We start from the raw sequence: 14,489 nt of genomic DNA, 5'->3' as shown, positions 1-14,489 counted from the left end.
ACCTTTGGCCTTGAAAGACTTTTAATTGAGGGCTGCGAGAGAAAACCCCCGGTGGGCAGCCCCAGGAGCACCGCAGATAATCATCACGGTGCCCTACATTCGGCTTGGCTGCGACATCAGACGGGCCCGCAAGAATCCGACATTGTTCCAAACGAGCAGGAGAGGGAAGTAACAACTCCATAATTACTCACCTCGAGTTAATGGGTGGTAATTACAGCGAGCAGGCGCTGGAGGAAGCAGCGACGAGCTGGCCCTGGAGAGTCACGGGGAGCGCGCGGCTCTGAAGGGGTTAAACTCCATGGGTTTGGCCGAGAATTTTTTTTTTTTTTTTTTTTTTTTTGCTTTTGCTTTTCCCTCCCTGCCGGGTTATTCAGAGCAAACAGAGCCGGGCTGGTGGTGGAAGAAGGGCTGAGCTGAGCCTTTGCTCCCGGGGCCAGCCCGGGACTCGCTGCCCGGCGCTGCCCGGGTGAGGCGGGCGCTGTCCGTGCCCGTGCCCACCGTGCCACCCCCATGGGCGATGACATCGACTGGCTGGACCTGCCGGGCAGGTGGACCTACGGCGTCTGTGGGGACGGCAGGATCTTCTTCATCAAGTACGGAGCCGGCCTGGGCTGGGGAGGGGGCTCTGCTGGGGCTGGGGGGCTGCAAAGGATGGGGGGCTCGGTTTGGGGTCCCTGTGCTGTCCCGTGTCACAGCCACCTTTGCTGTCACAGTTTCCCCTCTAAAACCCACTCGAGAAGTCCCCCGTGGTGGTGCCCAGAGATGGGGAAGGGGCTGCCGAGCCCCCCCCGGGGGTGCTGACAGCCCCCTCTTGTCCTTGTCCCTCGCAGCGACGACACCAAATCCACCAGCTGGGTGCACCCGGGCTCGGGCTACGCCGTCCAGAGCGGGCACTTCTCCTGCACAGGTGAGCCTGGGCCTGGCATTGGGAAATGTGCACTGAAATCCCCCGGGGGTGCAGAGGAGACCCCCCAAAAATGAGCCAGCAGGAGCTGCTCGCACCTGGGGGGAACTGGGGGGTTGTACGAGGTGATGCTGATTCTGCCCAGCGTGGGTTTTCCTGGTGGATTTTCCCCTCTTTTCTGTGGTCTCTGATGAGGAGGGGCCTCAAACTCCTCCAAAAATGCAGTTTGAGCCTGGTGAGAGCGGCACAAAGTGTCACCATCACCCCTCAATCCCTGCCCTCGCCCTCCTGGAGGGGACAGCGAGGGTGACCCCGCTCCTGCCTGTCCCCGCAGGGCTGCCCCGAGGCTGGGAGGTGGACACCACCATGCACGGCGGCCTCTACTTCATCAAGTAAGTGAGGAAGGGCCGAGGGAGAAGTTTTTGCAGCCCGGGATGATCCTTGGATGAGGCAGGAACAGCCCTGCACCTGCAGCTCCTGCTCCAAACGCCCATCCCAGATGCAAAATTCCTCCTCGGAGATGCTCCGGGGTGGGGTGGGCGAGGCAGCCACCCCCTTCCCCGCGTCATCCCGCAGGAAAATGTTCCTCCGGCGATTCCTGCAGCTCTGGGATGCTGTGCGGAGGAGCGCAGGGTCCCCGGGGCACGGAGCTGGCTGTGCTGGCAGCGGCAGCTCGGTGAGGCTCCAGCCCGAGGCGCTGCTCCCGGTTCATCCCACCGGGAGTGTTCCCCATTCCCTCTCGCCCCTTTTTTGCCTCCAGTGCTGGGACTGGGGCCGCGGCGAGGCGATTTTGGCGTCTAGACAGGCTGGGAGCTGCAGGCTGCGTCTCGCCTGGCGCGGTGAGGCCGCTCCAGACGGGATCGTCGGGTCCGTCCCTCTCTGGCTCCCGGAGCTCTCCCTGTGTGCCCAGACAGCCATAAAAGCCCGGCGAAGGGAGCAAAGATCCCCGGCGGGCCGGGGCAAAGCGCCGGCATCAACCGCTCTAATCTGGGCCGTGGCCTTGAGGCAGCTCCAGACAGAGCCGGGAGTGGGGCTGGGGCTGCTCCGGGAGCCTCCAGTGGGGCTGGAGCTGGGACCTCGGGAACCTTCCTGAGTGTGCTGGGAGCTGGGAATGTCACAGCGGGGCAGGGAATGGGATTGGGGCTGCCCTGGGAGCTTCCTGGTGGGGTTGGAGCTGTGACCCCAGAGGCATGGAGCATGTTCCTGTGTGTGCTGGGACCTGGGAATGTCACAGCGGGGCAGGGAATGGGATTGGGGCTGCTCCGGGAGCCTCCAGTGGGGTTGGAATTGTGACACCGAGAACCTTCCTGTGTGTGCTGGGACATGGGAATGTCACGGCGGGGCAGGGAATGGGATTGGGGCTGCTCCGGGAGCCTCCAGTGGGGCTGGAGCTGGGACCTCCGGAACCGCCCTGTGTGTGCTGGGAGCTGGGAATGTCACAGCGGGGCAGGGAGTGGGATTGGGGCTGCTCTGGGAGCCTCTAAGTAGGGTAGGAGTTGTGACACTGGGGACCTTCCTGTGTGTGCTGGGATCCAGGAATGTCACAGCAGGGCAGGGAAAGGAATTGGGGCTGCCCTGGGAGTCTCCAGTGGGGCTGGAGCTGGGACCTCGGGAACCGCCCTGTGTGTGCTGGGAGCTGGGAATGTCACAGCGGGGCAGGGAGTGGGATTGGGGCTGCCCTGGGAGCCTCTAAGTAGGGTAGGAGTTGTGACACCGGGAACCTTCCTGTGAGTGCTGGGATCCAGGAATGTCACAGCAGGGCAGGGAAAGGAATTGGGGCTGCTCCGGGAGCCTCCAGTGGGGTTGGAGCTGGGACCTCAGGAACCTTCCTGTGTGTCCTGGGAACGCCATAATGGGGTCTGCTCCAGGAGCTTCCTGGGGGGGTTGGGTTTGTGACCTGAGGAACCACCTTCCTGTGGGTCTTGGGACCTGGGAATGTCGCAGTGGGGCAGGGAATGGGATTGGCACTGTTCCAGGAGCTTCCAAGTAGGGTTGGAACTGTGACCCTGGGGACAAGGACCACCGTCCTGTGTGTCGTGGGAGCTGGGAATGTCACAGCAGAGCAGGGAATGGGATTTGGGCTGCTCTGGGAGTCTCTAAGTAGGGTTGGAGTTGTGACCCCAGGAACCTTCCTGTGTGTCCTGGGACCTGGAAATGCCATAATGGGGCTGCTCTGGGAGCATCCAGGAGGGCTTGGAGCTGTGACCCTGTGTGTCCTGGGAGCTGGGAATGTCACAGTGGGGGAGGAGATGGGATTGGGGCTGCCCTGGGAGCTTCCTGGTGGGGTTGGAGCTGTGACCCCAGAGGCATGGAGCATGTTCCTGTGTGTCCTGAGACCTGGGAATGTCACAGTGGGGCAGGGAATGGGATTGGGGATTGGGGCTGCTCCAGGGATGGGATTGGGGGTGCTCCAGGAGCTTCCTGGTGGGGTTGGAGCTGTGACCTCGGGAACCTTCCTGTATGTCCTGGGATCCAGGAATGTCACAGCAGAGTAGGGAATGAGACTGGGGCTGCTCCAGGAGCCTCCTGGTGGGATTGGAGTTGTGACCTGAGGAACCACCTGGGAATGTCACAGTGGGACAGGGAATGGGATTGGGGCTGCCCTGGGAGTCTCCAAGTAGGGTTGGAGCTGTGACCACAGGAACCACCTTCCTTTATGTCCTGGGACCCAGGAATGTCACAGCAGAGCAGGGAATGGGATTGGGGCTGCTCCAGGAGCCTCCAAGGGAGGTTGGAGCTGCAATCTGAGGAACCACCTTCCTGTGTGTCCTGGGAATGCCATAGTGGGGTTGCTCCAGGAGCCTCCTGGGGGGGTTGGAGCTGTGACCCCAGCACTTTCCCTGCGTGTCCTGGGAGCTGGGAATGCCAGAGTGGAGCAGGGAATGGGACTGGGGCTGCTCCAGGAGCCTCCTTGTCAGTCTGGAGGTGTGACCCCAGAAGCAGGGACCACCTTCCCTGTGTGTCCTGGGACCTGGGGGTGTCACAGCGGGGCAGGGAATGGGACTGGGGCTGCTCCAGGAGTCTCCAAGTAGGGTTGGAGTTGTGGCCTCGGAAGCCTTCCTATGTGTCCTGGGACCTGGGAATGCCACAACAGGGACTGCTCCAGGAGCCTTCTGGTGGGGTCGGAGTTGTGACCTCAGGAATCACTTTCTTGTGTGTGCTGGAACCTGGGAATGTCACAAGGGAACAGGGAATGGGACTGGGACTGTCCTGGGAGCCTCTAATTAGGAGTTATGACCTCAGGAACACCTTCCTGTGTGCTCCAGGACCTGGGAATGTCACAACAGAGCAGGGAATGGGACTGGGGCTGCTCCAGGAGCCTCCTTGTCAGTTTGGAGTTGTGACCCCAGAAGCAGGGACCACCTTCCCTGTGTGTCCTGGGACCTGGGGGTGTCACAGCAGAGCAGGGAATGGGACTGGGGCTGCTCCAGGAGCCTTCTGGTCAGGCTGGAGCTGTGACCCCAGGGGCAGGGAGCACCTTCCCTGTGAGCCCCAGGACCTGGGAATGTCACAGCAGGGCAGGCAATGGGGTTGGGAGCTGGTGGCCACCTGGGGAAGGGTCCTGCCAGCCCCACCTGTGCCCCAGGGCACCGAGCGGTGGCCGTTGTCCTCCAGAGGTGGCACCAGGCCCAGCTGTGCAGAAGGGAAGCTCCAGGGCATGCCAGGCACCCCCAGCCCGGAGCGTGGCTGGGCAGCACCCAGTGCCCTATCCTGGTTCTCCCACCCAAAATTTGGGATTTTTCATCCCAATCCTGTCCCCAGCTCGGCCTGCAGGCCCTGCTGTGCCCATGACTTTGGGATGGGGCACCTCCTGGTGTGCCATAAAGGGAGCAGGGAATAACCAGACGCCAAACTGGGGTGCTCAGCCTGCCTGGGGGCTCCCCTGAGAGCTCCCCAATTCCTCCTGGGCTCTTTTTGGGGAGCAGGGGCACAGTGGGAGGTGGAGCAGCCCCTGTGGATCCCCCTGTGCCTGCAGGGTGGGGACAATGCGATTTTGGGGTCCTGCTGTGTGCTGGCAGGGAGGCACAGTGTCCCCCACGCTGTGGGGACACGGGAGGCAGCAGATCAGTGAAAGCCACCCCGGTGCCAGCCCCTAAAGCCCTGTGGCTAATGGGGGATTATAGGATCAGAGGCAGCCGCTGGTTTTCCCTTCCTGGAGTGTCCTGGCTGTCCCCAGGTCTGGGATGGGAGGTCCCTGTGGGCTCTGGGTGCCACCAGGGTGCCATCAAGGTGCCACCAGGGTGCCAGCATGGTGTCACCACGGGCCTGGCAGGCGTGACAGGCAGAATGAGGCAGTGCCATGGATTGGGGCACGGTGCCCTGGCTGTCCCCAGGTCTGGGATGGGAGGTCGCTGTGGGCTCTGGGTGCCGTCAGGGTGCCACCAGGGTGTCATCAGGATGCCACCAGGGTGTCATCAGGGTGCCACCACGGGCCTGGCAGCTGTGACAGGCAGAATGAGGGCAGTGCCATGGATTGGGGCACGGTGCCATGGCTGTAGGGCTGCAATCTGCAGGGTTGGTGCCTCCATGCCCAGATCCAGGAGCCACCAGGCTGGGCTGAGGGCATGGGCAGCCCCACCTGAGCCATCCTGGCCACCAGCTCAGCTGTTGGGGGCTGTCCTGCCACCCTCCCTTCCCCGTGGGTGACAATCCTGGGGTGCAGATCCCACCCTGCTCCAGAGGGTCCCACACCTGCCTGGCAACAAAGGGGCTCCCCTGCCCTGCCAGGTGCAGGATCCCGAGGGATGCACGGTGCCAGGGATGGGGAGGAATCCAAGGGACCTCTCTGCCCCCGCCCCAGTGCTGGGGTGCCTGGGGAGTGTGTCCAATGCTGGGGTGCAGGGTCTGGGATGTTGGGATGTGGGAAAGGGAGCAGGGTCCCCAACACGGGGGTGTGCAGGGGAGCTCAGTCCAGGCTGTGCCCAGGTTTTGGGGTACAGGTCCCTGCTGTGTCCAGGTGCTGAAATTAGGGTCCAGGCTGTGCCCAAGTTCTGGGATGCAGGTTCAGGCTGTGCCCAGGCTCTGGAATTCGAGTCCAGGCTGTGCCCAGATTTTGGGTGAAGGTCCCTGCTGTGCCCAGGTTCTGGAATTTGGTCCAGGATATGCCCAGGGTCTGGGATGTGGGTCCAGGCTGTGCCCAGGTTCTGGAATTCATGTGCAGGCTGTACCCAGGTTTTGGGGTGCAGGTCCAGGCTGCCCCCAGGCTCTAGGGTGCAGGTCCAGGCTGTGCCCAGGTTCTGGAATTCAGGTCCAGGCTGTGCCCAGGCTCTGGAATTTGGGTCCATGATATGCCCAAGTTCTGAGATGTGGGTCCAGGCTGCGCCCAGGTTTTGGGGTGCAGGTCCCTGATGTGCCCAACCTTTGGGATGTGGGTTCAGGCTGTGCCCAGGCTCTGGAATTCACGTCCAGTTTGTGCCCAGGCTCTGGAATTCGGGTCCACACTATGCCCAGGTTTTGGGGTGCAGGTCCAGGCTGTCTCCAGGTTCTGGAATTCGGGTGCAGGCTCTGGCATGAGGGTCCACACTGTGCCCAGGTTTTGGGGTGCAGGTCCAGGCTGCCCCCCAGTCTCTGTCATTCGTGTCCAGCGGATCCCGGCTGTTCCCGCGGGGTGCGGGGCTGTGCTCGGGGTGTGCATCGCTCTCCATCCCCTCGCAGGGTCCCGGATCCCCCCGGCGCGGCCCGGGGGGGGCTCAGCGCGGTCTCCGCGGTCCCCGCGGGGGCGGGGGGCGGTGGGGGCGGCGCGGCCCCCCCGCCCCGCTCGGTGCCAGCCCGGCGTCACGTGCCGCTCGGTGGCCCCCGAGCATGCCCAGCTCCGGCTCCGGCTGCGGCTCCGGCTCCCGCTCCGGCTCGGGCTCCCGCTCGGGCTGGGGGCGGCCGGGGGGATGCTGCGCCCGTAGCAGCGCGGGGGGGACCGGCCGCTGCCCGCCCCGCACGGTCACGGTGAGTGCCTGCGGCGCGGCTCCTTCCTCCTCCTCCTCCTCCTCCTCCTCCTCCGCTCTTCCTCCTCCTCCTCTTCCTCAGCGGGCGCGGAGCGGCAGCGCAGCCCCTCAGGGTGCTGGGGGGGCTCTTTTAGGGAAGCGGAGGGGGCTGCGCTCCCGTCCCCAGGGCGCACTATGGGGGCCGGCACCCCCCGTTTGCCCGAGGGGCTCCCCCTGCACCCCCTGCCCATCGTGCCGAGCTTTGGCCCCCCGAGCTGTCCCCGCCGTGTGTTTATGGGCTGCGAGCTGGTTTGTGCCCCCAACACCCCAAATGCTGCGGGCTGGGACCCCCTGGGTTCGGACCCCCTGGGTTTGAACCCCCCGACTCCGTGCAGGGGCAGAGCAGCGCCGAGGTTTTGGCTCAGCACCCCCAAACCCCATCCTGGTGAAGGGGAGGGACTCGGGGGGGCCGGACCCCCCAGCACCCCCAAACCCCATCCTGGTGAATGGGGGGGGGGCTCGGAGGGGCCGGACCCCAGCGCTGGGTATGGGATGTGATGGATGGGGCTGAGCGATGTCGTCTGGCGCTTCCCAGGAAAGCGAGACCTTCCCTTGGCTCCGCGGCTCGTTTCGCTGCCTGCTGCGAGCGGAGCGCCATCCTCCTCCTCCTCCTCCTCAGGGCCGGGAGGAAGGGCAGCGCCGCCGCTCCGGGCCCCCCCTGCACCGGGGGGTGTCTGGCGGTGCCGCTGCTCCGAGCCCTCCATCCTCAATCGCAGCTTTGTTGCGCCGCTCGCAGGGAAGCAGCCTCTGGTTCATCACATGATGGGGATGTTCATACGCCACGAGTCCATTAAACCCCAGCGGAAGGGGCCGGACCGGCCTCTCCCCCCGGGACCCCCGTGCTGACCGCGGGCTTGGGGTGTCCGGGCACTCCGGTACCTCCGTGCGGGTCTGGCTCATCTCCGAGGGCTCCGAGCAGCACCTGGCGCTGCCATCCCGCGGGGCAGGGGGGTAGAAGGGGGTAGGGGGGCGCCCCCCGCTCCAGATGGCCGCGGGAGCCGCTCCGTTAATCCCGGCGTGCGGGGAGGGGGAGCGGTGCAGGGAGCCGGGGCTGGCGGGTGCTGCAGGATCCGGCGCTCGCTCCGGGCTGAGCTGCGGCGCTGCGGGCGGCTCTGCAGCCGGGCATCGGCAGCACCCCGCGGCTTGCTCCCACTCCTGTGAATGCGGGAGCGCCTGCAGCCCGCCGTGAGCCCGCGGTGCAGCCCTGCATAAATCCTTCCAGGAATCCCACCGTGATTCCACTGTGAATTCATCCCTCCATGAATCCCACTGTGAATCCCTCCGTGAATCCCTCCATGAAGCCCTCCATGAATCCCTCTGTGATCCCCCTGTGCATCCCTCCATGAATCCCACTGTGATCCCTCCATGAATCCCACCATGAATCCCTCCATGGATCCCACTGTGATCCCTCCGTGAATCCCACTGTGATCCCTCCGTGAATCCCTCCATGAAGCCCTCCATGAATCCCTCTGTGATCCCCCTGTGCATCCCTCCATGAATCCCACTGTGATCCTGCTATGAATCCCTCCATGGATCCCACTGTGATCCCTCCATGGGTCCCACCCTGATCCCTCCATGGATCCCACTGTGATCCCTCTGTGATCCCTCCATAAATCCCACCATGAGTCCCGCCTTGAATCCCTCTGTGACCCCACCATGAATCCTGTTCTGAATCCCACTGTGATCCCTCCATGATCCCTCTATGAATCCTGTGATCCCTCCATGAATCCCGTTGTGAATCTCACTGTGATCCCTCCATGAATCCCACCTTGATCCCTCCATTAATCCCTCCATGAATCTCTCTGTGAATCCCGCTCTGCACCGAGCTCATCCCGGGGTGCCCAGGGCTCGGTGTGTGCATGGGGCTGCTCCAGATCCTTCCTCTGGGTCCTGCTGGCATCTCCTCGTGGGAAAGGAGAGCTCCTAAAGCTCCTGTCCTGCTCAGACCTGTCCCCGTCCCTCTTGTCCCCTTCCCTTTGCCAGGAGACCCTTCCCAAGCCAGCTCCTTCCTCTTTGGCCTGGCTGGGGACACCTGGGCCTGTCACCCACCCTAAGCCAACCCCCATGGGGACACAGAGCCAGGATTAGGATCCCAGAGAGGGGATGGCTGAGGAATTACAATTCCTGAGCTAAAAATCCCATGGGAAGCACAAAATCCTGCCTTTATGGACTTTGGTGTTTGCAGGGGACCCCAAGCCCACCCTGGGGACCCCTGGCACCCATCCTGCTGTGCTGGGCCACCAGGGCCACCCCACAGGGACAGGGGCTGTGGCTGGGGGACACCTGGGCCTGTCACCCACCTGAGCCACAGGATTATGATCCCAGAGAGGGGATGGCTGAGGAATTACAATTCCAGAGCTAAAATCCCATGGGAAGCACAAAATCCTGCACTTAATGGACTTTGGTGTTTTTGGGGGACCCCCTGGCACCCATCCTGCTGCGCTGGGCCACCAGGGCCACCCCACAGGGACAGGGGCAGTGGCGAGGGGTGCCCAGAGGTGGCCGTGGCGGAGGCGGTGCCAGGGTGACAGCGGCTGGCACCGGGCTGGCGCTGCAAGCCGCGTTTTCCTGCCGAGTTCCCATAGAAACCGGCGGGAGCAGCCGCGGGGCTGGCGAGGACGAGGCAGAGGAGGGACGGGCAGGAGGGTGAGGGACATGGCTGGCACTGCCAGGGCGATGCCACGGTGCCAACGCCTCGAGGGCATCGCTGAGCAGCGGCTGCTCCATTCCCTGGGGACGGGACAAGGGACAACAGCCGTGTGTCACCGTGACACGGGTGAGTGTGCCCACGTGTGTGTGTGTGTGTGTTGTGGTGCCCACATCCCCCACGCCACTGGGCACCAAACCCACCCCAGATGGGCACTGAGGGGGTTTTAATCCCCCCGAGGCCTCCTGAGCCAGCCAGGCAGGGCCGGGGTTGTTTTCTGCTCCATCTGTGCCCCTGGGAATCGGCCGGGCTGGGGATTTCTCCCAGAGCTGGGCTGGGGATTTCTCCCAGAGCTGGGCTGGGCGTTTCTCCTTAAACCGTGCTGGGGGTTTCTCCCAAAACTGGGCTGGGGGTTTCTCCTAAAGCCGGGCTGGGGGTTTCTCCTAAAGCCGCGCTGGGGGTTTCTCCTAAAGCCGGGCTGGGGGTTTCTCCCAAGGCCGGGCTGGGGGTTTCTCCTGAAGCCGGGCTGGGGGTTTCTCCCAAAACTGGGCTGGGGGTTTCTCCTAAAGCCGGGCTGGGGGTTTCTCCTAAAGCCGGGCTGGGGGTTTCTCCTTAAACCGCGCTGGGGGTTTCTCCCAAAGCCGGGCTGGGGATTTCTCCTTAAACCGGGCTGGGGGTTTCTCCCAGAGCTGGGCTGGGGGTTTCTCCTAAAGCCGGGCTGGGGGTTTCTCCCAAAGCTGGGCTGGGGGTTTCTCCCAAAGCTGGGCAGGAAGGGGCTGCGTGGCTCCGTTGCTGCTCCTCTCCTCTCTCATTCTCGCTCCCAGGATTTGGTAGTAGCATCCCCCACTCCTGTTTTCCTGGGCAAACACACCATCATCCGCAGCAGCAGCAGCAGCAGGCAGGAACAGCGCCTGGAGGAGCGCGCTGCTGCCTCCTCTCCATCCCCCTTCCTTCCTCCGCAGCGTTCGCAGCTCCCCGCCCACCCAGGGGAGTCCTGCCCCGCCGAAAGCCCCTTCCCACTGCCCCGAGGGGAGGTGATGATCCAAAACATCCATCCCTGATGATCCAAAACATCCATCCCTGATGATCCAAAACATCCATCCCTGCTTCTCTCGGCATGGTGATGATCCAAAACATCAATCCCTGATGATCCAAAACATCCATCCCTGCTTCTCCCGGCATGGTGATGACCCCAAACATCCATCCCTGCTTCTCCTGGCACGGGGGGATTGAAGGAAACCTGCAGGCAGAGGGAGGGAGAGAGGGGGCACGTGTGGACCCCCCCTTCCAGCCCTGCCTGCCCCTTCCACCATCCCAAGCTGGAAAATCCTCCAGGACTGGGGTGTTCTGGGCGGGCAGTGCTGCTTTTCAGCGTGGATTTGGTTTGAATCTGGTTTGATTCAGCACAGGGAGCCCTTCCAGGGCCTGTCCAGAGCTCCAGAGCCAGGCTGGAGCAGGGAAAAAGCTCCAGAGCAGCGGCTGCTGGGTGAGGTGGCCCCGGCATGCAGGGAGTGAGGCTGGATGGTGACAAGGACCGAGGCTGGATGGTGACAGGGAGCAAAGCTGGATGGTGGCAGTGAGGTTGGATGGTGGCAGTGAGGGAGGATGGTGACAAGGAACAAGGCTGGATGGTGACAGTGAGGGAGGATGGTGGCAGGGAATGAAGCTGGATGGTGGCAGTGAGGCTGGATGGTGGCAGTGAGGGAGGATGGTGACAAGGAACAAGGCTGGATGGTGGCAGTGAGGGACGATGGTGACAAGGAACAAGGCTGGACGGTGGCAGCGGCCGGGCTGTGCCCTTAATCTGCGAATCCACTAAAGCTCTTTAATAAAGATTCCAAGTCACCAAGTTCTCAATTAAGGGATGAGGCAGCTCTTGATCCGCGTTTCTGGGTCAGCCGGAGAAAGGCCATTTAGGACCTTTGATGTTTGCAGGGAATGAACACCTGGCCGGGCAGGACCCGAGCTGCTCCTGACTCATGGGCTCCTTTTGGGGAAAGTGGAGCTGCTGGAGCCGGTCCAGAGGTCACGGAGATGCTCCGAGGGCTGGAGCATCCCTGCTTGGAGCCAGGATGGGAGAGGAGGCTCCAGGGAGAGCTCAGAGCCTCTCCCAGCGCCTGAAGGGACTCCAGGAGAGCTGAAGAGGGATTTGGAACAAGGGATGGAGGGACAGGAAGCAGGAATGGCTCCCGCTGCCAGAGGGCAGGGATGGATGGGATTTGGGAAGGAATTCCTCCCTGTGAGGGTGGCGACGCCCTGGGATGGATTTCCCAGATAAGCTGTGGCTGTTCCGTCCCTGGAAGCGTCCAAGGCCGGGTTTATGGGGTTTGGAGCCGCCTGGGCTGGGGAAGGTGTCCCTGTTCCCTGCCCAGCTCTCCCGGAGGGCTCTGGAGTTCAGTGGGACCCTCTGGGCTCATGGGTGGTCCCCACCCCGCCGGGGCCCCCCGGCTCTCCAGGGCTCTTCAAACCCTCTGTTTACCTCAACAGCAGCCGCCTGCACGGGTGTTAATTGCAGGAGCCGGCGAGGCACTAATTAGGGGATAATGAGACGCCTTTGTGCGTGTTTGGCAGCCCGGCGACAGACGCCCTGCTCCGAGCAGCCGCGGGCCGGGGATGGGCCGGGGCCTTGGGCAGAGGCCGTGTCCGTGATTCCCCCACGCTGTGTCCGTGATTCTGGGCCGTGTCCGTGTTTCTGGATAATGTCCCTGACCGTGGATCGTGTCCCTGACCGTGGATCGTGTCCCTGATCCTGGATCGTGTCCGTGATACCCTCACGTTGTTTCCACAATTCCCGTGCTGTATCCATGATCCCTGTGCCGTGTCCGTGATACCCCCGTGCCATGATCCCCCCACGCCGCGTCCATGACCCGCGGGTCGTGTCCATGATCCTGGGCTGTGTCTATGATCTCCCCCCATGCCGTGTCTGTGATCCTGAGTCGTGTCTGTGATCCCCCCTACACTGTTTCCGCAATTCCCATGCCTTGTCCACAACTCCTGTACCATGTCCGTGATCCCCCCACACTGTTTCCCTGTTTCCCATCCTGTATCCATAATTCCCATGCCGTGTCCATGACCTCCGTGCCATGTCCATGATCCTGGGCTGTGTCCCTGATCCCCACACGCCGTGTCCGTGATTCCCCAGTGCTGTGTCCATGATTCCTCGTGCCATCATGGCGTGTCCATGATCCCCCCACATTGTTTCCCTAATTCCCATCCTGTATCCATCCTGTGCCATGTCCATGATCCCCGTGCCGTGTCCATGACTCTGTGCCACGTCCATGATCCGTCACACCGTGTCTGTGATCTCCTCATGCTGTGTTCATGATCCCGTGCCGTGTCCGTGATCCTGGATCGTATCCCCGATCCCTTCATGCTGTGTCCGTGATCCCCCCGTGTTCATGATCCCCCCGTGTCCGTGATCCCCCCGTGTCCGTGATCCTGGATCGTATCCCTGATCCCTTCATGCTGTGTCCATGATCCCCCCGTGTCCGTGATCCCCCCATGTCCGTGATCCTGGCTCGTATCCCCGATCCCTTCATGCTGTGTCCATGATCCCCCCGTGTCCATGATCCCCCCGTGTCCGTGATCCCCCCATGTCCGTGATCCCCCTGTGCCATGTCCGTGATCCTGGCTCGTATCCCCGATCCCTTCATGCTGTGTCCATGATCCCCCCGTGTCCATGATCCCCCCGTGTCCATGATCCCTCCATGTCTGTGATCCCCCCGTGTCCATGATCCCTCCATGTCCATGATCCCCCCGTGTCCGTGATCCGCCCGCGTCCATGATCCCCTCATGTCTGTGATCCCCCCGTGCCATGTCCATGCTCCCCCCGCACTGTTTCCATATTTCCCACACTGTGTCCATGCCCCCGTGCCATGTCCGTGATCCTAGGCCACGTCCCTGACCCCTCATGCCACGTCTGCGATCCCCCTGTGCCGTATCCGTGCTCCCCTCACCCTGTTTCCATAATTCCCTCACCGTGTCCATGATCCCCCCATGCCGTGTCCGTGCTCCCGTCCCTCCGTGTGCCCCCATCCCCTCTCCCGCGTTCATTCAAACCCCAGCCCCGCTGTGACCCCGCAGCTGCTCCCGAATCCCACCGGAGCCTTCCCGAGCATCCATCCCTGCCTTTGTTCTGGGAGCGGGGGCAGGACGCGGTGCGGCCATCCCGGTGCCATCCCGGTGCCATCCCGGTGCCATCCTGGTGCCATCCCGGTGCCATCCCGGTGCATCCCGGTGCCATCCCGGTGCATCCCAGTGCCATCCCGGTGCATCCCGGTGCCATCCCGGTGCCATCCCGGTGCCATCCTGGTGCCATCCCGATGCCGTCCCAGTGCGGGCATCCCGGTGCCATCTTGGTGCCATCCCGGTGCCATCCTGGTGCCATCCCGGTGCCGTCCCGGTGCGGGCATCCCAGTGCCCTCCTGGTGCCATCCCGGTGCCATCCCGGTGCATCCCGGTGCCGCCCCGGTGCGGGCATCCCGGTGCCATCCCGGTGCCCTCTGCCATCCCGGTGCGGGCATCCCGGTGCCCTCCGCCATCCCCGGGACCGTCCCTCGCCTCCTCGGGGCGTCCCCATTCCTGGGGGCTGGAACCGGGACTTGTCCTGGCGAACATTCCGCATCCTCCGGCATCCTCCCGCTTCTCCCCGGTTCTCCCGCACCCCCGTTCCTCCTCTCCCGCCGTTTCGTCCCTCCCCTCCCGCCGCAGCCACCGGGAGCCGCCGTTTTCCCCCTCCCGAGCTTTCCTTACGTAACGGAGCCGCTGCCGGCAGCTCCTCGGTGACACCGAGGCCCGGGCGTCGCATCCAGGTGGAAAAAAACCCGGGATTGTGGATGCTGGGGTTCTCCAGGATGGGGTGGAAGATCCCTCTGCATGGGCAGGTGGGCTGGGAGCGGAGCTGGGAGGGATTTGGAGCTCCTGGAGCTTTCAGAGAGACCCCCAGGAGGGTTTGGAGAGA

At 63.4% G+C, this 14,489-nt stretch overlaps 1 protein-coding gene across 1 annotated transcript in view; it reads left to right on the top strand.

Annotated features, from left to right (window-relative positions):
- The first annotated feature begins 394 nt into the window (after positions 1-394).
- The window catches only part of PLEKHA6 (pleckstrin homology domain containing A6), a 65,640-nt gene continuing 51,545 nt past the window's right edge, over positions 395-14,489 (top strand). The window contains 3 exon segments of the mRNA XM_059488096.1: positions 395-593; positions 831-907; positions 1,239-1,296. Coding sequence (XP_059344079.1) covers positions 511-593; positions 831-907; positions 1,239-1,296 — 218 coding nt within the window. The 5' untranslated portion in view covers positions 395-510.

Source organism: Ammospiza nelsoni, chromosome 23, assembly GCF_027579445.1.
Source record: "Ammospiza nelsoni isolate bAmmNel1 chromosome 23, bAmmNel1.pri, whole genome shotgun sequence".
NCBI classification, from domain to species: domain Eukaryota; kingdom Metazoa; phylum Chordata; class Aves; order Passeriformes; family Passerellidae; genus Ammospiza; species Ammospiza nelsoni.
This window is presented reverse-complemented; position numbering and strand designations above follow the sequence as displayed.